Source organism: Seriola aureovittata, chromosome 11 (genome assembly GCF_021018895.1).
Source record: "Seriola aureovittata isolate HTS-2021-v1 ecotype China chromosome 11, ASM2101889v1, whole genome shotgun sequence".
NCBI lineage: Eukaryota > Metazoa > Chordata > Actinopteri > Carangiformes > Carangidae > Seriola > Seriola aureovittata.
Window position 1 is genome coordinate 1,999,109 of NC_079374.1, and position 23,337 is coordinate 2,022,445.

Here is a 23,337-nt window from a genome sequence, read left to right on the forward strand (position 1 = left end):
AGGTCAGTCCGGATGAAAATAGACTTGTTTGCTGTGTCAGCACTCAGGAACATGAATAGAGCCACTCAGGCTCAAGAAACAAACTACACCTTATACCAACACCAGGTGTGTTTTCAGTCAGGCAGTCAGCTGAAGTCAGGGTGCAGGAGAGGAGAGAGGAGAGAGGAGGAGAGCGGAGGAGGATCAGGAGGCGTAATAGCAGTAAATCCATGAAAACATTTTCTCTTCTCTCTCATGGAAACTGCAGCTGAGAAAACACTGCTGGAAATTAGTAGCCAGGAACTACTGGAAGCACGCCTACACACACACACGCACACGCACACACACGCACACACACACACACACACACACACACACACACACACGCACACACACACACTGAACATACGAACACACACATACTTAGCACACACACACACACCCTACACGCTGGCTGTGTTTCATGCTGCTGCTCAGTTTTGTTAAACAAACTTTACTCCCATCAGTGGTAAATCGCTGAAGGTCTGAAGGTTCAACTCTTTACGTTGGTCTGGTTCTGACTATATTTAGATTCCTTTTTACATCAATCAGGGTATAAACATTTTCACAGGTTATTTCTGAGTCTTATAGAAGAGTTTCAGAGCAGTTAAAGTGTAAAGATCGTCACACACCTCCATCATTTTCAAGTTTTGCACCAAGTTTTCACACTGAGTGTTTCCTAAGTGGAGATTTATTTAATCACTAAAATGAAACAGGGTACACCACACAAACTATTGTTGTTACCAGCCATGGCAGTGTTGCTGGTGTTGTTTTCACCTTGTGTGTCATCATGGTCAAATGTGGTTCTGGACTGAGCGATAGTATTAGTAGTCTCATTTAGACACGTTAGCAACCGGCCTTTTTTACCAGATGTAAAAGCTTAAAGAAATCAGGACCGGAGTATTTACTGACATCTTTTATGTCGTAGAATAAAAGGTGAAAATGTATTGAGCTTGTGTTAACCACAGACTTATTTCAGTCATCGAACCACACTCAAACTAGAATCACCTCCTCGTGGTCGTATCCCTCCGCCACTCAGACTAGTTCCAGATTACTTCCCTGTTTATCCAGAGTCAGAGAAAATATGAACCATTAGTGTGAAATTTTGTCATAATTGCTGCGTGAAGTCTTGAGTAATGGCTAAAAAGTGTTTTGTGAGGTCACACTGACCTTGACCTTTGACCTTTAACCACCAAAATCTAATCAGTTCGTCCTTGAGTCCCGGTGGACATTTGTGCCAAACCTGAAGGGATTCGTTTGAGGAGTTCTTGAAATATTAAGGCCAAAATGGCAGTTTTCCGGAGGTCACTGTGACATTGACCTTTGACCCCTTTGCCACCAAAGTCTAATCAGTTCATCCTTCAGTCCTAGTGAATGTTGGCGCCACATTTGAAGAAGTTCTGTCGAGGTGTTACTGAGATATCGTGTCCACGACACTGTGATGGACGGAGGAATAAAAACATCAAACCACGTTTTCTAAAATTCATGTTTAATGGTTCAAACTGCTGTGAAGTCCAGAGTTCACAATATCAGAGTGTTAGTATAGTTTACTGGTAAAAGTAGTGTAGTATTGAGTGTTAGTGTGTTTACATGAACAGAGATACGGTGCGATAATGAGAGTACTGTTAATCAGAGGCTGTGTTCAGACAGCAGGGACTCAGTCTGCAGCTCGTCCGAGGAGGAAGGACCTTAAGTCTTTGTTGACGTGTCACATGTAGGTAAACCACAGGTGTAAACAATAAAACAAATGATGCCTGGATTCAATTTAGCTGCTTCAGTCTCAGGGTCCCGGTACTGTGCACGCTCAGTGACACAATGACGACACGTCAGCTGTGAAAAAGGCCTTTAAATAACTTTCCTGTCTGCAATATGAATGTTGATCCTGACGGCAGAGTTTAATGGACGGTTCCCGGAGCGTTCGTGAGGCTGAAGACCAGCTGGCTGCCATGTGATGTGATGACTCAGGTTCACGGGGACGCCAGAGCGTCTCAGAAACCAGCTGGTCTTCACCTTCACCAACAAAACACAGAACCAGACTTCCCCTCGTGTTCAGGTACAGTCACATTCGTCCTCCGCTCATCAAGACATACTGATCAGAGTGACGCTACAGTTTGTGGTCTAGTGTCGTGGTGAAGACGGTGGAGTAAATAACTTAATCATGTCCTATTTCTGCTGTCGGACTTGTCCAAATCTGCACAATCAAAGATGAACGAAGGTGACCTCTGACCTCTGTGATCACGCCCAGAGGTGGAAACACAGGCCTGAAGTCGCCTGTGTTGCAGGTTTCAACAGAAGCGAATGGGAAACAGAGCGAATGTTCATAAATACAGGAACAGGAAATAGGAAATACATCACATCAATCAACAAGTAGCGGGTTTTAAATTCCACTTCCCTGCGGATCATCTGTACGTCACATGACAGTCAAAGTCAAAAAGTAAAAAAAAAAAAAAGATTAACGCTGATTGAAGTGAGCAGAGCTGCAACTACTGATTATTTCCTTTATCAATTAACCTGATCGATAGTTATTGATTAATCACTGAACTGTCACAGACGTGTCTGAACACTTTTCTGAAGCCAGAGGTGATATTCATCAGATCGTTTGTTTTCGTCAACCGAAATGTAAAGAAACGATCAATCGATTAACAAAAACAGTTGACAATTATTTTACTCTCGATTCTCTAATCAATTAATGGTTGCAGCTCTAAAAGTGATCAGTTCACATAATACAGTAATCTGGAGTCTGGAGTGTGTCATTTTAAGTTATGCATAAAAAAAAACTAAATTTAAATTATAGTTATAAAAATATTAAAAGGCCTTAAAATGTAAATTTTTGTTATTGATCATATTCCACCTCTTTTAACATGAATCAAAGCAATAACTGATCATGGTCAAACACTGATCATTATTCCAGGGTCACACTCCAAACTCCTCTCGTTCACATTTACCTAAACAAGAAATAAAGACAAACAGTTTGTTGTTTCCTGTTGTCGTCACCTATTGAGACCAGATGAGCTGCTGCTGTTTTTCTGTGGTAGTTTTATTTATTTATTATTTTATTTTAATGTGATTTTTGGCTGTTTGTGATCATTTTATGAGTCTTCGTGGTAGTTTTGTGTATCTTGGTAGTCATTTCTTTATGGTTTGTAGTCGGTTTGTGAGTCTATGTGGCTGTTTGGTGCCTTTTTGTGGTCATTTAATGCATCTTTGCAGTCATTTTGTGTGTCTTTAATGTACTTTTGAGTCTCTTTGTAGTAGTATTGTAGTATGTATAGTATTTTTTGTGTCTCTTTATCGTCTTTATGTGTCTCTTTGTAGCTCTATGATTGAGAAATGTTAACAGTCTCTTCAAACAGACGCTCTGGCCCGTCCAGTAATCCAGTGAACTCTCTGCTGCTGCCTGAACACAGCGTGAATAATCTTCTTTCCTTCCTTTCTGCAGAGTTCAGTAAAGTTCCGGTCGTGGCTACAGACCGATCATAGTCCAAATGTCGAAGTCCAAATGGCTTTCTCATCATTTAAATGTCCTCCATCCCATCGCCATGGTGACATGGCCAACATCCAGGATTATTATTAAAGACTGTGACCATGGAGAGGAGCTGTGGAGAAATTTGTTCCAAAAAAGTGTCATGTACAGACTGTAGGGCTGTGCGTAGGTTTAGTACTACAGCTTACAAACATACGTCTTTATTGAGTGCTTTAGGTGTACACACACACGCACACACACATTCACAAACACACACACACACACACTGACAAACACACACTCTAAACGCACACTAAATAATGTTTGTGCAAAGAAAATAAATGACAAAAATCAGACTCCAGCAGTCTGACAGATGAAGAGATGAACTACATTCAGCTACAACAGCCTGTGATAGTGCAATATCTACACACACACACACACACACACACATGCACACACACACACGTGCGCGCACACACACACACACACACACACACACACAACACACACACACACACACACACACACACACACACACAGTCAGATCTCAGTGGCCAGTCCGGCTGCGCTGACTCCCTTGGGCTTTCCCCTGCAGGATCTTATCCCATCTCTGGACAGAAAGACAGACAGGAAGTGAAACTGAAGTCAGTTGAAGGACGCCACGTTACCATGCATGTAACAAAAGTTCAGTACAAATCAGTATTGACTTTAAAAAAGCCTCCACCTGTACAACTGCTAATGTGTGTACATAGAAAATAAATGTGTAGTCTGTTTGTGTGCAGCTGGATGTGAATCACACCTTGACCTTCCTGCCCATTTTGTCCTTCCACCTCTGAGCAATGGAGCCGTCAATCAGAAGCAACCTACAACCACAAAACCAGAGTGAGCAGCGTTTTATAAAGGAGACATTTTATAAGATTAGTCTTATTTAGCTTCAAGGAAAATGAGCAGCTGTGCTACACAACAAGGAACATATATTATTATGGAGGCACAGAAATTAATCACAGTAGCACATTACAGAGTGAGGAGAAAAAGAAAACCTTCAGGGTTTTTATAAGTTGTACAAAGAAGAGACAAACAGCCGAATCAGAAGCTGATGTTTGAGATAAACATTTACAAGTCAGACAACGCACTGAAGCTAATTTGAAAACCACCAATTGAACAGATGCTTTACCCCGAAGAGCCTGAATCTAACTGGAGTTTAAAGGTCTTATCAACTAGCTGCTCGTACCGGGACGTCTCCTCGTTCTCGTAGCCCATGATGAGGTACTCATCCCCCGGAGTCAGAGGAGGACACAGGCAGGAGGACGAGTAGTAGAGCGTCTGCGTCTCCTTGGGAATGTTGACGAGGGAAGACTTGAGCACCTCCTTCACGTCCACCACCGCCGTGGGCTCCAGGCCGCGATTCCTCACCTCCCGCACCCTCGCCCTGATCACTGAAGGAGAGAGTCGTCGGCGTACAGGGACACATCGGATAAGGGGGTTGAAAAGAATAAAAGCTTAAATCATTATTTGACTTTCCCTGGGCTTAGATAGTGTCCTCTGAATCGCTGCCTGCATCCCAGATTTTTTAGCAATTCAGAGTGCTCACTAATGGTTGTTCCCCAGTTGGAAAAACAGTTGACGAATCAGAGGTTTGTCGGTGAGATTAAGTAAGGAGGGGGCGTCATCTTCCTTTGCCAAGGCCGCAAAAATGGCCAGAAGAATCCAAAAAGCATGGACACCAGCTGTTCTCCTATGACAACTGATCAGTTTTCTCCAGTTTCACTGCGAGCATATGGAGTTTCAGTGGGTGGGGCAAATAAATGAATCAATAATTAAGAACAAGACCGACTTCCCTCCGGTGTAGTTTTCATGCAGCCTGTTTAAAACCTGTGTTTGTCCATTGGACAGACTTGTAGTTTTGGTGCTGCCAAATTCCTTGATGACATTTTGTCCAGACAACTGGTTCTAAAGACAGACACTGTGTGAAGCCCCGGTCGCAACAGTATTTAAAAATGGCCGCCACAAAAGAAATATTACCAAAATCAGCACACATTTTTTGCACCCTCTTCAATTTTACAGTAAAAATGATGCAAATTTGTGTCACTGACCAACAGCAAACTGTCTTGACGGGGCTGACGTTTGCAGGAATGCAGAGTCAGAGAGTTCAAAATGGAGGACGCTATCGTAGCTGCTGTTATTAGCCACGATGCACCATCCACTTTCATTGAACCTGGAATGGTTTGCAGATTGTTTTAAATGTACTTTGTGAACTTATTGTCAAAATTCCCAGAGTAAAATACCAGCGGAGGGAAGTAAACATTTCGTGACGGAGAAAATACAAAGTAGCTCAGAGAGTTATTGAGCGCTAGCCCAGCTGGCTAGCATATTGACAGTTAGCTTGCAAGCTACAGCAGTTTACCAGCTAGCCCTGTGAATAGTAACTATGTCAACAAACTTGTTGAACCAAAGGTTTTTCGCAAAGACCTGCGGAGACATTTCCCTGTTCCTGCTGTGACGCTGCCTTGATGGAGAGAACATCCGAACAGAGCGGTGAAAACTTTCACAATTAAGACATATTTCATTGGACTTTTACTGTCTAGGTGAACATTAATTGGGAGTTAACAAAACAAATAATATACATAATGCACCAGAAGAGAAGTACTCCAGCGCTAAGAAAGAGGTGGAGGCTGCAGAGTTGTGTGGTGCAGCAGGTCAGAGTCGTAGGTAATATCAGCAGCAGTGTTAAGAAGCGAGTTCCAGCAGGCAGATTATAAAGACCACCTTGTCGTGCACTCTGACATGCCACCATGCTTCACTAAACTACTCTGTTTTAATTATATCTGAATATTTTTAACGTGAGCTCTTGTTTTTAATGACGGCTGGAAAAAATCTAAAAATCTTCCCCGAATGGATTCTGTGGCCAAAGGCATTAGTGAGGCCCAGAAGTCCACATGGAAATCTCTGCTGGATTTGCCAAATCATGCCTGTGCGCTGCAATCATCTGGAAAAGCCTTTCTGGTCTTTTAGCTTTTGTGTGTCTAATTTAATCTAAGTAACCTAACAGCCTCTGCACCGAAATCTTTCCCACTACACGGAGAAAAACAGGCCAGAGAGAGAGAATCCGCTGAAGAGTTCAGTGATTCTGCAAAGACCTTTTAACAGAGTCCTTGAGCTGTACAGTTAAGGCTTGAAACAGGGCGAGTAAAAAGTATTCAGACTTGCTGAGTAGTTATGATGTGGATTTCTCACATGTAGCGCTCAGTGTGTGTTTGGCTGTCGGACGTGATGCCGAGTCCAGATTCCCACTTAAAACTTTAAACATCTAGTTTGGAAATGTACTGAAAAATAAACACAGACTTACAACTTTTATGATGCAAATTGCAGCCCTTCTTCTCAGAATCATATGTATGTGCTTATCTTATATATTATAACAGCACTGAATGCAATCTAAAACATGAAAGCAACCTGACGCTGCTGAGAGCTGCAGAGTTACTGTTGAGTCTAAGTGTGATCAACAGGAATGAAAACACTTCACCATGACAGGGAAGGATTTGGTTGCTTAGATCCGACAATATTATTATATTATCTCACATACAGATAACTTATATATTAATGATAAGGTACTACTATAGATAATTATGTCAGAATAAAACACAAATTTCATAAAAATCGGACACAGTCCAAGACGACTCACCGTAGTTGTAGTTGTTCCTCTCGTAGGTTTTCAAAACCATTCGGACCGGCTTACATTTACAGCGATCTGCACACACACACACACACACACACACACACATTGTGTTCAGGCCCCACCTCCATAAAAGTCCACATTTCTGGACTGAATTTGTCATGCTGTCTTCACCTCATATGTCCCTTGTGACGAAAGGAAAGAGTTGGAAAGTCTCCTACAACGATGACGATCGCCTCAGCTCAGGATGGCTGAGTGACTGTCGGCGGCGTGTCGCAGTGTATCCACAAATCTACTGTTTTTAATAACCTTTATCAAATGGCTGACATCTGAAAAGGCCATGTTGTTTTATCGCTGTCAAATTTGCAAAATGACGATGATTCTGAAGTTCTGCTGTTTATTATGTGGAGAATAGTTAACGAGTGATTGAGGGAGTGATTTTGGATTGGATTGATTATCCCCGGTATCCCAGAATGCATTGCACGCTGGCTCATGTACCTTACAGTTGTACCGACAGTTATTACCTGATGTGACGCATCCAGAGTTTGTTTGGTTTTCAGGCACTTTTGTAATAATTCAGTTTTTTGGCAGTAATCAGTCGGATGTGTCTGAGCTTCCCAGGTGTAATAATGACCTGGATGTTGAGGTGAACGTTATTTACAAGTCAGAAGCTTTTAATTATGAGATCTTTTGGTATGAAATGAATGTTGGGATAAACCGTCGGCGGTACAGACAGGTAGAAGGACAGGTTACCTCCGTTGGGTCCTCTGCAGTGGAAGTTGTTGGAATCCATTGGGAAGTCTGGACTGGATTCTGTCAGAGGGTGAAACACAGTGTTTAGCATGCTGGTGAGAAATACATGGTTCACCAAAATCCACCTAATATCTCATCAACCAGCGGACACGTCAGGCTGTAGCTTCTGGGGAAAGAAAGAGAAAGTCAAAGGTCAGCCTCACCTGGATTACACCTGGCTGGGTCCTGGTAGTACGGATCTACAGAGACACACAGAGAGAGAGAGACGCCGGTCAGTGTCAGAACACAGGGAAAACTTAACATGTTCTTTCTTCAGTTCATACAGGTATTTCTGGTCGTGGAAGACACAAAGAAAAAACTGGAACTTCAACAAGGAGCCGGTCCAGAGCCTGGTCCTGGTGATGGGTCGGCTGTGTGGAGGTGAGGAAGTTATTATCATATCTGTTAATATTCATGAGAACAACTGAGGTCAAACACCACGAGCGTCGTCTCCCACTGACAGCTGACTTTTCATCTCAGCTTCCAGTGGCCGCTCAGAACGATATTATGACTTTTGAGTTCCATCAAAAGCACTAGATCTGATTGAAACGAGGGTTTGACTGTGAGACATGTCTGACGATGACAAACCAACCAATCAGAATACGAGATGAAATGACGCAGAATACATCGGCCAATTCTTTAATTGCTGTTTTTTACTCACATTTTTCTGTAGCTACCTCCTCCTCCTCCTCCTCCTCCTCTCTTGTAGTTTTTCAATGTCTAGAAGTGGCCAAAACTTCTTTATTACCTCCATCACAGAGGTTCTGTTTTCACTCATGAGTGAATTGGTTTGTTTGTGTGTTTGGCAGCAGGATTATACTAAAAAGTAGTTAACTGATTTGCACCGAGCTTGGAGGAGGGCTGGGGCCTGGGACACGGAAGAACTCGTTAAATTTTGGGGCAGATCTGAATGATTTTTGTTTCTCTGGACTCTGGTGTGTTTTGTTTGACATTGTCTTTGGCTGAAGTCTTTGCTCTCCGAGAGTCCGTCCAGTTGTTTTGCTGCATTTTCAAAGCATTAGAGGATGACCTCAGCTGATGATGTGTCTCTGCTGTCATATGTTTTGTTTTTCTATTTAGACTGTAGACCCATGTTTCACCAGGAATTCACTGCAGAGTGTGACATCCCTCAAACTGATATCAGTCATTTTTTATTAGTTTTGATTAGATTTTATTAGATCCGTCCTGCACAGTGTGACATGCAGTAAACTTAGGGAGCAACAAACGGAGACAAACTGTGGCTGCTTCAGATTTCTGTTCCAACAGGAGACAAACTTCTTAAAGCAACATTCAGACAGGAGTCCTGCTGAAAATCACTGGAACGACTTAAACGATCCACCCTGACTGAACCTCAGCAAATCAACAACTCACACCGAGGGAAAATCCCAAAGCCCTGCTGAGCCGAGCCGAGCCAGGGCGGCTAGGAGATACGTGGGTGTACCGTTATGGAAGTCGAGGGGATTGAGATTTTTTCAGGACTCGCTGGTCCATGGCCTGTTTAAAGAAGCAGAGGACAGTGAGGGTTTTATTGAGTGTAAAACGAGTGGGCCGCCTGTATCAAAGAGCTCTTTGAGAAAGTCAGTGGGAGTGAAGTCGGAGGGGAAATGACTCACGCTATCTGTTCGAGAGCGAGCAGAAACAAACTGCTGAGAGTAGAAACATGATAGAAAACACTGATAAGGTTCAGCTAAGCAGGGACAAACTGCTTCCTGATGGTCTTTATTCAGAAGTCACCTCCGTGTTACGACTGTTGAGACTTTGTACCATTAAAGAAGTCGCTGATATTAAAAGACTGATAATAACTGAGAGGTTCTGTGTTGTCAACTTTCCATAACTTGAGATTTCTGTCCTTATTTCATTTCAAGAACATTGTATTTTTACTTTGGGAGTTTTGTGTAGATTGTTCTCATCGCTGTCTAAAACAGTAAAAATACTGTTACAGATATCACAATCCTAATATATCAAATAATTATATACAAGAAAACAGATATTGTACAAAGCAGTCAACATGTTTTTGTCAAATCTCATGCAATTTTCTCTAAAGTCTTTAATCTTGCAGGAAACCAACCAATCACCTGCTGCCTCGGTACAAACACAGCACTCTTACATGCAGTGTAATGATGATAACATCAATGATAAAACAGTGATACCTGGTCCCTCTGCCTTGACGATGGCCTCAGGCGAGATGCAGACGCCGCGGTCGTACAGCGGCAGCTCGCTGCAGGCCAGGCTGTCGGGCCAGCTGTGGTTGTAGCGCTTCATCACCGGCTCGCAGCCGTACTTCGCCCGCTCGCACACCGCCTTGCAGGGTTTGATGGGCTCGTGCTGGAAGTCGATGGTGCAGATGGGGGCGTACATGGCACACAGGAAGAAGAGCAAATCCGGACTGCAGCCAGTACCTGAGCACAGACAGGTGTGTGTGTTTCTGTTATTACCTTTGGTACAGTTTGAGTCGGGTCACCTGAAGTGGCTTAGTTCAACTGAACTTTTCGTGCAAGGAAAATAAACTATAATGATACCTCAGCTACAGTATTGTGCATGTTTTTCCTTTTAAAACCACTTTTGGACAAATCTTGGGAAACACTGTCTGTGTTTCAGACATCTGGGGGATGTTTCCCATGGCAGCGGTTGAATAACATTTGAGATTTGGCATTGGTAGAATGTCAACTACCATGATGCACCACTAACTGGAGCATGTCATAAGAGTTGTAAAAAGGAAGAAGCTATTTTGGACAGAAAAAAATCCCCATTAATCTTCCTCATAGACAGTGTAACATGACAGTTGGAGCTCGTCTGCGGTTTGGATGGACATAAAACTTTCCCAGTTAAATTGTCAGCACAAGAGATGAGCAACTGTGTTAGAAAATATCTGGTTCTTTCATAAAAAGCTAAAAAGGTACATCAGCAACATGTTTTTAAATGCCAAAAATTCTCTGGTTCCAGCTTCACCAGTGTGAATATTTGCTGTCAGATGTATTGATAATGAAAATAACTGTTAGTTGCAGCCTTGCAGAATAATTCGACCTGAGGTTTTTGTTGTGAATTCAATAACTTGACACAAAAAAAAGTCAAAACAATTTGTTAATTTTGACGCAGAGTATTTCTATTTTTACTCAAGCAAAAGACCTGAGTTCTTTTTCCAACACTGCTTCTCTTACATCAGTGCAGAGACGGTGCGTTCAGAGTCCTCCCTCGCACAGCACTGCACCAGAAAGAGTTCAACACCGGGTATAGAGGACGGATCAGCGTTTTTATTGCAGGGGATGACTGAGGTTTGGCTGCACAGCTTCACAGTGAAGTCACAGAAATATTATGAACTTGTGACCTGAAACTGCCTCCTGTTTTTTTGGCCTGCAGATCTTTCATTAGGACATTTTTCTGGTTAAAGCCTTATTGCCTCTCCACTTTCTCCCTCCGCTCCTCCGACCTCAGCTGAGCTCTTTGAGTGCAGCCAGTACCTAAAAGTACAGAGTACACATCATGAAATATCATGGCAGCTAATCAGGTTATCCACCTACCTTTAAATTTGATTCCGCTTTACAGTTAAAGATTTTTTTTAAATGGGTTTTTAACCACAAATCTCAGTCCAACTCCAAATGGCTAACAGACTAACATCCAGAAAAGAAGTCCTGACCTAGCTAACCAGCTAACGTTGCATATCAAAGGTGAATATAGTAGCTAAAATTTAAATATCTTCATAAATTCAAAAATCAAAAAAGACCAGAATGTAAAGTATGCTAGTTTTAAAGCACATGATTCAGCCGGGTGTATGCTGTTAGCTAGTGAGCTAGCAGTTAGCTGAAATGTGAAGCTACAAGGCATTTAAAATCAAACAACTACTAAAACAAAAATAGTTAAAACTACGACATTGGAAATTCTGAACTCACTGGCAAGTTGTGAGTCCGCAGCCACACTGCTAAGCTAATTGCTAATGTCATCATGTTAGCATGTTTACACTGACAACGCTAATATGCTGATGTTTAGCAGGTAAGGCATGATCACCAACTTAGTTTAGAGTTTTTCATTGTTTATTAGGATCCGCGTTAGCTAGCTCTCCCTGTGCTACGTGTGTTAGCATGCCCACATTTTCTAATTAGCACGGAACACAAAGTCATTAGGTCTGTAAGTATTTTGTCACGAATCAGTTAAAATGTTGTTTAAAAGTTTGCGCAAGATGAAAAGTCAGAGAATCACGAAAGTTATTACGGTTCATCCTCTGGGGAAGATGTATGTCTGAACCACATTTGATGAGACAGCACAAATATCAACCTCATGTTAGCACTAGATGAACAGTCAAAGTCAGCAAGATTCATCATGTGGGGAACATGAATGTCTGACATATTTAGATGTTAGAGTCTGGACCAAAATGGCGGACTAACCGACCTGCTATCCCTAAAGCGGTGCTCCTAGTGTGGCTAAAAAAAATTAAGAGGCAAATTTTAAAACCAAAATAAATTTACCAAAATAATTTCTCACTTTTCAAGATAAATATATGACAAAAATCTGTTTTTTTATTCATTTCCATTTTTAAGGCCTCAGTATGTCGATTGTGGCTGAACCAACTGTGATGTCAGAGAGGTGCGGGTGAAGGGTTTCTCACACGTTGTTTGACCACCAGCCAAGCAATTTGGAAAATTTTTACTGTCAAACCGCAAACCAGCTGAATCAGCTGGTTATCCTCATTAAAAAGTAGCATTAAGGTAGTGAATAATGACACTGTTGGAGCATGAAAACAGATGGACTTCTCAGACTAAAATCAGCTAAGAACTGTTGAATAAAAGGAACTGCGCAATATTTGCTTTCTACAGCGAGAGACATCACGATAAAGAAAGAAAAACTGTAGACAGTCTGTACACTGTATATTCAGTTTACAAATCGAGATAATGTATGTACAGAACGTGCAGGTTTTCAGAGCAGCGTTATTAGCTAAACTTATCAAAAACACACAGAGGTTGTGATATTCGGTATCAGGAGGTATGCAGAGAAGAAACACTTCAGGCTTAGAGAGAAAACACAGAGCTGAACACCACGTTGTTCCAGTAACAGGGTTAGCCTACCAGTCACTAGGTCAAATATAGAAACATAACTGGAATCGTTTTACTTAACCTTTCGCATATAATCCACAAACTAAATTCCATTCACAGGTCGGGTGGAGGCAGAAATCTCAGACATGTAATTTTCAAAATACTGACAATTAAACCAAAACTATCTGCATGGTCAGATACCAGCAGAGGGAGGGGAGAAAATATGCTTTTTTATAATTTGGGTGAACTTTTAACATTGAGGCCAGTTTGTGTTTAATGATCAACTCCATCAATGCGAGTTTATTTTATTGCCTTCTGGACTCAAGTAAAACCATAAAATGAAGGTTTGGCAGGGGCGCAGCTGGACAGACTGGTCCTCCATCATAATGAACAGTCAGACAGTAAAACCACCTCAGCTCAACAGAACAGAACAGAGAGAACAAGAAAACACCCGCAACTGTAATATTTACTGAATTCCTCCCTCAACCTGTTAAACTCACGATTTACCCTCTGAGATTTGGCGGTCATGCTAACAGTGCTCTTTGGTCGGTCCACCAATTTGGTCCAGACTGAAATATCATAAACACTATTGGATGGATTGATATGATCGTTTTTACAGACATTCATGGTTCCCAGAGGATGAATCCTATTGGCTTTGGTTTACTCTTGACTTTTCCTTTAGCGCCACCAGCAGGTCAAAATGTACGTTTGCTGAATACTTTCGTTTGTGACCAGAAACATGCACAGTTAATGACATTCCCATCAGCCTCATCCGTGCTCGGATTTTGGTGCTAATTAGCAAAGGTTAGCATGCTAACACGCTAAATCATGATGGTGAATGTGATAAACATTATACCTACTAAACATCAGCATGTTAGCATGTTGCCTCAGCATGCTGCTGTTGGGATCTACAGCCTCACTTAGCTGCTGGCCCCACCGCAGACTCTTCAGAGTCTTGAGCTATAAACACACTGTAACCTCCCAAAATCCCAAAACCTTTCTTCCAGTTCCAAGTCGATGTTCTCAGTCGAGTCCTGTTCAGGATTTACAGCCAAATAAACCAAACTGAGGAAACAGTTCAGTGTCACGGTTGATTAAAGGAAATTTCTTTTTTTCTTTCCAGCTTTTGTCTTAGTCTTAGTCGAGTTTCATCCATCACTTCTATCAGCTCTGATCACATCCTCCTTTCCAACAGTTGTCCTGCCAGAACAACATCAGCTGTTTGAGGTCTGAAGGGAGACTTTAAATCACTGACTTGGAAGAGGAAACCTGCAGGAACACACCCAAGTTTGTCGCTTTGTAAAACTGTTGTGAGTCCAGAAGACCACACCTTGAATATTTAAAAATATAAGTCAGAAATAAAAGTGATGGAAAACTTTTAAATGATTCATCTGTCGGTATGAAGGTTGTGAAGAAGATCTACATCATGAATGATTCAGTTTCTTTTTGATCTTTTAATTTGAACAAGACCTGATGGAGGAGGACGAGGAGGAGGAGGAGGAGGAGGAAGAGGACCAGTCATGGCAAGAGATGATGAAGGTATGAAGAAATGTGACGCTGTTAGCTCTGCTCAGGGTTGAAGGTTTTCCTGTCGTTTTAAAAGTATTACTTCCAGTATTTTCCTGGTACACCGGAGATTTGTTGCTATAAATTAAGACTGATTTCAAAAATGGAAGATAACTAATTATAAAAACGCAGATTCAGTATTTATCCAAAATAAAATGTGGTTATTTTGACCTAGTGTTTGACACAGCAAGCTTAAGTTTCATCACAAGTTTAGGGCTGTAACTGACGCTTATTACCTCCACCAAAGTGGTTATTTTTTCACCCGCGTCTGTTTGTTTGTCAGAAGGATTATTCAAAAAGCACTGAGCTGATTTGCACTGAACGTGGTGGAGGGATGGGACATGGACCGGGGAAGAACCCATTACATTTTCTACTTTTAATTAGCGGTTAGCTTGATTGTTTTCCTGGTGACCTCTTCATCCAAACAGTCCAAAACTCAAATTCACATTAGAGCTGTAACAGTCGATCGACAGGAAATTAAACAATGTTATTTTAATAATTGACCCTTTTGGTCATTTTAAGGCAAAAATGCCAAATATTTGATGGTTTCAGCTTCTCAAATGTGAGATTTTTGGTACTTTTACTTGTCTTTAACAACACACTGGTCAAAAGGTGGTTTTCTCTGGTGGTTTTCATGGTACCAGTAAGGATAACCCAGTACTGCATTGATAATATAATTTCCCAAATTGGGTAGATTTGGTTTCCAATATTCTTCAGTATTCCAGCCACATTAAAGATCCAGGGACACCACAGTTATTTTTCCTGGGAAACTCCAACAGATTTTGGCAAGACTTCCTGGGAAATGCCAAGATCTCAATTTTTGGTATTCAAACCCAGTCATGTCATGAACCTTTACGGTCAGCCGGCTAGTTAATTAGGTAAATGAGATCATTAATATCTGTGGACAGAATTAGTCATTCTGGTCAGAGCTGGATTTCTTGTTTTGTCTGGACGAGGTTCATTAGTCTGTAGTTCCTCCGGTTACCTTTGAGTTTATGCTCAGAGACAGTTTCAACCAGGAGTTTGTATTTTCAGCTCTAATTTCATAAACGCCTGAGTGACCCAAAGGTTTGGGTTTCTCAAGCATCTGCACAGAACCATCTTGTCATTGGACCAGGGCTGCAGTCCAACCAGAAACCAATGGGCTGTAACTCTGACCAGCTCTTTGACGTACAGCTGCTTCGTCCCTGTCTGATGCTATAAGAGACATTTTTTTTCCTTTTTGAATAAACTTAATTGGAAAGATAGTTCCCACAGAAATGTTTCCATGATCACTGAGTCAACTGATGCTCAGTCAGAACAGTTCAGACCAGATCCAGCAGCTTAATTCAGAGGTATAGGTGTGTACATGCAGGTGGATGGTATATACCTGCCCATATACTTACCAAAACAAAGCTACAGATACCTTTCAGTGCATGTTACAGTCCTTCATGTACAGCAGTGGAAGCCAAACAGCCTGAGTACATTTTTTTTGCCAATTAAGTATTAAATAAGCTTCTGTAGCAAAAATAAAAGGTCCATTGAAGCTGCAGCGAACCCACCCACCAAAACACCAACACACCACTGGTTTGCTCCTGTAGAGCCGTGGCAGGTCGAGACTCAGGTCACCCAAGCCACAAAAAATAAAGTTTGAGATGTCTGTATCAAACCCTGGTGTTAAGTTTGTTTGGAAGATTTTAATTTTAAGAGTAACTCTTAACACCAAGTACAACAGCTGTGTTTTATTGTCTTCTCTGGTTTAACGTTGTCAGAATTGTGCGCACACATGAGCTAATGAGGCTGGTGTCAGAAGCACTGACTGACTGAAACCACACCTGACCACGCACAGCTGGGGTGATGGGTGTGGTGAGAGGTCCGGCAGATTTAAAGGTGCCCTGTGGAGGTTTCTTATAAACTGAGTCATGTTTACATTCAGTGGTTTTCACCAAATCTTAAAAACATGAACACATTTGCTCACTCATAAAACCTCTGCAGAGCCAAGTTCGAAATATTTAAAATCTTATAGTGTTTCCATCAATGTTTGGAGTCTCCTTCTTCTTCTTCTTCTTCTTCTTCTTCTCTGAATTTGTCGGTGCATTGTTTCTTTGCATGTTGATGGAATAGCATGAAAGCTGGTGGCGGGAATGTGAAGCCATCGTGTCAGGAGCGAGATAGAAATAAACCAGAGACCCACTCGTAAAAAAACAAAAAACACAGAGCAACTTTAAAGCGCGGTCACATCAGATCCCTCTTCAGTTAAACTGGCCCGAACAAGGATGAAGTCACAGTTCATATGTGGGTGATGAATAAATATTGGGCAAAAGTGATGGCTCATCACTAAAATACGAATGTCTCCATTTTCCAGACACAGTGCATCACTCTTTCTATTGGCCGACTGTGTCAACAGAAACACAGAGACAGAGAAGAAACACTTGAATTCATCAGGTTTCAATCCGAGTGGATGAAAGACAGAGGAAATATTTACAAGATCAAACCCACAGAGATCAGTTTCCCTCACAGAAGTGGAATCATTCTTTAAAATATGAAATAACAGCATCTTGTTCTGTCCTCGTTACTCTGGATAATCCACAGAGGATCACTTGAACTGTTGATTATTCAGAGTAACAGAAACACCACCTCTGAAAACACATGCTGCACCATTTACCTCCATTATATTTGGGTGGAGGCAGGAAAGACACCTCTAGAGGGATGTAAGATAATTAGTTTTTGCAATTAGGGCGAACTGAAGCTTTAATCTGTTCTGAGACATTTTCTCTCATATTATAACTGAACTTTATTTAAAGCTCTTTCGAGCTCACTTTCCTTTTATTTCTCTCACTTTCTTCCTCTTTAACTCTAAAAATAAAACATTAATTATGTTAGTTAATGATCACCTTCATCATGGATTCATCTGCTGATTATTTTGATGTGAAATCAGTTTCCCCAAAGCCCAAGATGAAGTTTGACAACTGCTAAATATTCAGTTTTTAATTATATGAAACAGTGAAAAGCAGCAAAGCCTCAAATATGAAGCAATTTATAAAATGTTTGGAAATTTTTTTTTAGAAAAAAGTTGCTGATTAATTTTCTATTGATTTATTCATTGCTCCAATTGAAGTAATTTATGTTATTAATGATGTTTCTGAAGCTGCCTCAGTGAGTCTTATAGGAGCCAATTAAAGCAGTTTAATTAAGTAATTAATTAGTAACCTTTACTTTGGAGTGTAGCCTAAATATCATTGCCATTATCAGTCAGCTGATGAGGCTTTAATTAGCTCATAGTGCAACTAATGATTAGTTTTATCATCTAATAATTTGCAGTTTTTCAATTAATTGTATCATTTACTTGATCTCATGTCCAAAAGTAGCAAAATATGCTCCTTGATATTTAATTTAATTTATACTATTTGACTTTAAATTGTAAAAGAACTTTAAAAAGTATAAACTATGAACTTCAGAAAAAATAACAACAAAATAAAGAGGAGAAATGAATCAGTTTGTGAGTTAATTAGCCTTTAGATCCATTTAAGGATTAATTAAGAGGTTAATTAGTGCACGGGCCGGGAGCCACTCACCCAGCAGCCCTTCAAACTGCTCGATGGCCAGCACCGCGTTGTCCTGCGTGCTGTGGTGGAGGTGGTTCGGCATCTTGGTCATGTTCCACGGCATGGACCGGCACAGCGGGATCCGCACCGGCTCGCAGGACGCCGCCCGGACCGCAGCCGGCCACAGCGCGCAGGACACGGCCAGCAGAGACACGGAGAGTCCCGGGGAGAGCATGTCTGTCGGTTCGGTTCGGTTCGGCTCGGATCGGTGCAGCTGAAGTCACGGTGAAGTCTCGGTCATTCACACTGAGTTAAATCCAGAGCAGGGACGTGATTTTCCTGCTGTTGCCGCCGCTGCTGTCCGGTCTGCAGGCAGCTCGAGGAAGCGGGAGGAGCCGCTTTCTTATTCAGACTTTCACCTCCTCCTCTTCCTCTATCCCTCCCCTCCTCTCCCTCCTCTCCTCACCTCTCCTCTTTGTTCCTCCCTCCTCTCCCCTCTCTTCTTTCCTCCTCCTGCTCTCCTCTTATCCTCCATACTAAAAGACAGATTCCTTTTAGATGAAAAGTCAACAGCGGTAAAGCCGCTAAAAGCCCGTAGATGTGCGCGTCAGTACATTTCATCAAGTCAGTTAAGTGAAAGTGCCAATACACCGATGTTACAAGTGAATGATCTGCATGCAGAAGTACAAGTATTATCATCAAAATGTAGTTAAAATATTACAGTAAATTGTCCCTGTGACTGATCCTGAGTCAGCAGCATTTCACTTGGAGCCGCGGATGGACTTTTCTCTAATCTTCACTTTATTGTGAAATATTGGACAGTTATTGAAATTAAACCATGTAAGAAGTTTAAAGGGGGAACGTCTGAATAACTCAACATGACAAGGATATTGATTTAATCTGAACTATGTTTTGTATTTTATCAGCATGTTATATGTTTTTGAGGTTTGGCCTCGTCTGTCACCTCTAATGAAATTTTAACCAATAATCCCAAAGTCCTGACCAGATTCAAACACAGACTGAAGTTACTGAGTTCCACTGAATCACTTTTTATACCATGATGGCCACTGCACTGCACATTAAAGCTCCATATTTTCTTCTTCTTCTGTGTTTTAATTGAAGTGTTGATCCATAAGAAGATATGTTTGTTTAAGTAACAAAAACCATCAGTGTAGTTTTACATCTCCTCTCTCAGGCTTCTCTCTGCAGCTCTAGTAACAACAGGTCGGTGAGCCAATCAGAAGAGAGGAGGCTCTGAGCCTCTCTTCTGATTGGCTGACTGTTTTCTGAGTGATCCAATAAAAATAAAGCAGATTTCAGGTAAAAACACTCAGAGAAACCAAATCCTGCAAGGTTTGGATGGTGGGTCCAGGTGGGCGGGGCTTGGTGACTGCTTTGTTGTGACATCACAAAGTTCCAGAAGTCCTGACGGCTGGTTTTAAGGCTCAGTTTCTGAATACAGGCTGTGTGCATTTCTCTGTGGACTGAGGCTTTGATACTTTCACAGTATTAATATAGAAGCTAGAGCTGATCTATAATCACACTACACATGGACACAGACCTTTACACTGGAGGAGCTTTAAAGAATATTACTTTTTGATTTAATTTCATTTCATTTAATAATTCATGCATGACACAACAATATTCAAAAATCCCAACTTTTTGGGAATGACTGGAGTTGTGCAGTTGTGTCTTGTCATGTTTCAGATTGTTTCTTTGAGTTATGGAACATTTTCCCTCTACACCTCTCGCACAGTTTCATTTAAATAACTGTTTGAATCTCAAAACGTCAAAAACTGCCCAATATTCCACCACAAATCAACAATAAACGCTCAAAAATGATCATGTATATAGTATCAGAACGTAATTAGTTTATTTAAGTAAATAATCTGAATACTATGAGACAACAGCCTTGTCATACTTGTTTTGTGTGTCATAAATTCATTTGTTTGACTTGTAATAAGAAATATGACCATTTCATACAGAGGCTCTGGTGTAGGGGCCCCAGACCCCTCGAGGCCTCTAGTTCAATAATCCATACATGCTTCCACCACTGCATCAGGCTGAAGCACAGTTAGCTGCCGGCTTGATATGAAGAAGACTACATCTCCCAGCATGCCCTACAGGAACCCTGTTGTCCACTTATGATGCCAAACCCTGGGTAAAATAAAATCATCGGACTATCAAGTGTTTAAGTGGATTAATGACTTAAACAGGTGTCAACCAATCAGGGAGCTGATTGACAGTGATGTAACAGTTTCACTGGTTCACTGGCAGATGTTGACCTTTGACCCCTGGTAGGCTTGTTGCATTAACAGCTCCGTTATTGGACCATTAAAGCTGAATATGACGCTGCAAACTGCAACTGTGTGTGTGTGTGTGTGTGTGTGTGTGTGTGTGTGTGTGTGTGTGTGTGTGTGTGTGAGTGTGTGTGATAGCATAATGGTTGTCAGATGTTGGAGGAGCTTCCCATGTTAGGGTTGAGTTACAGCCAACACACACACACACACACACACACACACACACACACACAGAGGGTCTCTCTGGGTTTTCTGACTCATGGATCAACATGTAGAAAACTGAGTCAGCACTTTTCTCTTCCATCCTTCCTTCCCTCCTTCTCTCCTCCTCTCCTTCCCTCCTCTCCTCCTCTCCTCCTCATGATTTCATCTCTGCATGTGTGTTAGTGTTTCTGACGTAAAAGCCTCTCGCATTTGGCAGGATAGTCTTATCACACACACACACACACACACACACACACACACACACACACACACACACACACACACACACACACACACACACTGAATGAACACACTGTCCTCTCCTAGTTCCCTTTCCCTCTCTTTGCCTCTTTACTCCTTGCTTCCTTTCTTCATGTCTCCTTCCCTTGTCTCCCTTTCTCTCCTCTTTTCTCCTTGTGTCCTTGTCTCCTCTCCTTTCCTCTCTCTATCTCTCATCCCCCATATTTCCTCTCTTGTCCTTTTCTCTCATCTCTTCTCTTCTTTTCTCCTTGCGTCCTCTCCTCTTCATTTTACATCAACTAAAGGAAGTCTGCATATTTTATTTCACAATAAAATCATTCAACTCATTTGGCATTAAAACAAAAACTTCAGACCCACTTATGATCCCTCGCCTTTCTGATCTGATGTATTTCCATTTTGTTTTGTTTTGTTTCACTTGTGTGTTTTTTATGTTTCATACTTTTTGTTTGTGAATCTCTTTGAAACATTTATTTTGAAAAGTGCTATATATATATATGTATGTGAATACTTATTATTTTCTTCTTTTCCCATCTCCTCCTTCCTTCTGTCCTCTCCTCTCCTCACCTGTTCTTTCCTTGTTTCCTTTCTTTTCTTCTTCTCTTCCTGAGAAACAAACTTTTGTAGAAACCTGACCTCTTTCTCTCTCTCTCTCTCTGTGTGTGTGTGTGTGTGTGTGTGTGTGTGTGTGTGTGTGTGTGTGTGTGTGCGTGTTGAATGTGGGGAATGAAAAGGTCTGATTTCAGCCAGAAAGAAAACCGTTTCTCTCTCTCTCTGTGTGGAAATATTCTTGGAAACTGCCAGAATCTTTTCCAACATAAATAAGACTGCAGCTGTCCACACACACACACACACACACACACACACACACACACACACACACACACACACACACACACACACACACACACACACACAGTTATTGCAGAGGACTGAAGGTAATCTTCAACAATTACTGATTTTGCTACAGAGCTTTATGGTGAAGCTAAAAATGTAAAGTTTGTCCTGAGAGCAGCTGCAGCAGCTGAACTCCAACACTGTATATGGAAACTTCTAAAACAGGATCAAACTGCTGCAGCGGAAAAACACACTTCCTCTGATTCACCTGTTATTGAGCGACACGTTCAGGTTCATCAGATTTGAAAAAAAACGTAAATTAACTTTCTTCGTTACGTTTGTACAAAACATAATCCAGCTTACTATAATAGTCATGGCTTGGTTAGGATTGGTAGGTTTAGGAAAATATGGCTGTTGGCTCTAAAATAAGTACTTCCTCAACATCAGATGATCTTTGTTGTCATGGTAACAATAAAACTTTGTCTTAGATACAATACAACCTGCTGGTTTCACATGGGAATCGAACACCATCCACCACCGCCACCTCCTCCACCTCTCTCTTCGTACTACATCACCGACACTTTTCCCTTCGCTCCTGTCATCATTACTACGCCCACTAGATGTCGCCTAGCAACAAAACGTACATACGCGTCATAATAACCTGCTGCACAGACGAGCTGTGGGCTCGTTTCTAACAGGACGACAGTGTCGCACTTTGACGTGTAAAGTTGAGTTTTGCGCTCCACACAAACTACTTTTTATAACATGTTGACGACCTCGCTCGAAGGCGCGGTGACATGCTGGTCGCCATAGAGACGAGACAAACGCGATAATACTGGGCTAGCAGCGAATGTTTTTAGACATGCAGGACGTCCTTTGGTGTTGGACTCAGTTTTTCAGATTTAAAGTGAGAAACAAGTTCAAACCCCGCCAACGTTCACACCTCTGCACATCTGGCCAGGTGTGAACGTTGGATTGTTGAGTTCTGAAAAGATGCAGAAATGATCAGATGCAACTCCCTCAGGTTCAACACGTGAAAGGTTTCAGACCGTGTTCGACCATCTGATGATGGATGATGGACTAGATTTGAAGCCTTTGAGATCTGAAGGGTTCATCCTCCGTGGAGCGGGAATGTGTGATGAGATGGAGCCAAAATACCAGAACTAGTGTCTATGTTGTGTGAAAAATATCCAGTTCTTTTAATATTTCTCTCAGTCAGGTCGTTCTGCCCTCAGGGAAAACATGATGCATTGCATTCTTTCTGTAATGCTGTATTTGGCTGCTGGAGGAGAGTCACTGTGGTCTCACCTGTTCACTCACTTTTTATTGGAGAGCTGTGAAAACACAGAGACTCAAGCTCAACGCACGGCAGGTTCAACCTCTTTTAACTTTTACACCACACTGACATGATGATGTGTGTACACTATACTCTTTCTGAACAGTTTATGATCAGTAGATGGATTTAATAATACTAATGCTTTTGAATTCATGCTAAAATCATATTTCAGCTGTTATAAAATACTTGGTTGGTCTGTTTTCTACTTGTGTGAACTGAGACTCACCTTTTTCAGGTGGTCTGGGTCTGACTGTGTGGTCTACATCAGAGCTCCCACACCGGCCAAATGAACACAAAAATACTCACTATTTAATAGATATATGTATTTATGTATGTATTTATACT

At 41.5% G+C, this 23,337-nt stretch overlaps 1 protein-coding gene across 1 annotated transcript; it reads right to left on the reverse strand.

Moving 5' to 3' along the window:
- Positions 1 to 1,490: 1,490 nt before the first annotated feature.
- Positions 1,491 to 18,481, reverse strand: frzb (frizzled related protein). Its single transcript, XM_056389829.1, has 8 exons — positions 18,088 to 18,481; positions 10,094 to 10,342; positions 8,108 to 8,143; positions 7,905 to 7,964; positions 7,161 to 7,226; positions 4,713 to 4,917; positions 4,281 to 4,344; positions 1,491 to 4,091 (listed from the first exon to the last, which is right to left on the reverse strand). The coding sequence occupies exons 1-8, from the start codon at positions 18,290 to 18,292 to the stop codon at positions 4,029 to 4,031; spliced, it is 948 nt and encodes a 315-aa protein (XP_056245804.1). The 5' UTR covers positions 18,293 to 18,481; the 3' UTR covers positions 1,491 to 4,028.
- Between the last annotated feature and the right edge of the window lie 4,856 nt (positions 18,482 to 23,337).

Coding starts and splice junctions, on each gene's coding strand:
- frzb (XM_056389829.1), bottom strand. CDS start 18,292: ATGCTCTCCCCGGGACTCTCCGTGTCTCTGCTGGCCGTGTCCTGCGCG. Junction 7,227..7,904: donor CTGCAGAGGACCCAACGGAG/GTAACCTGTCCT, acceptor GTGTGTGTGCAG/ATCGCTGTAAATGTAAGCCG. Junction 4,918..7,160: donor GAGGAACAACTACAACTACG/GTGAGTCGTCTT, acceptor TCTCTCCTTCAG/TGATCAGGGCGAGGGTGCGG.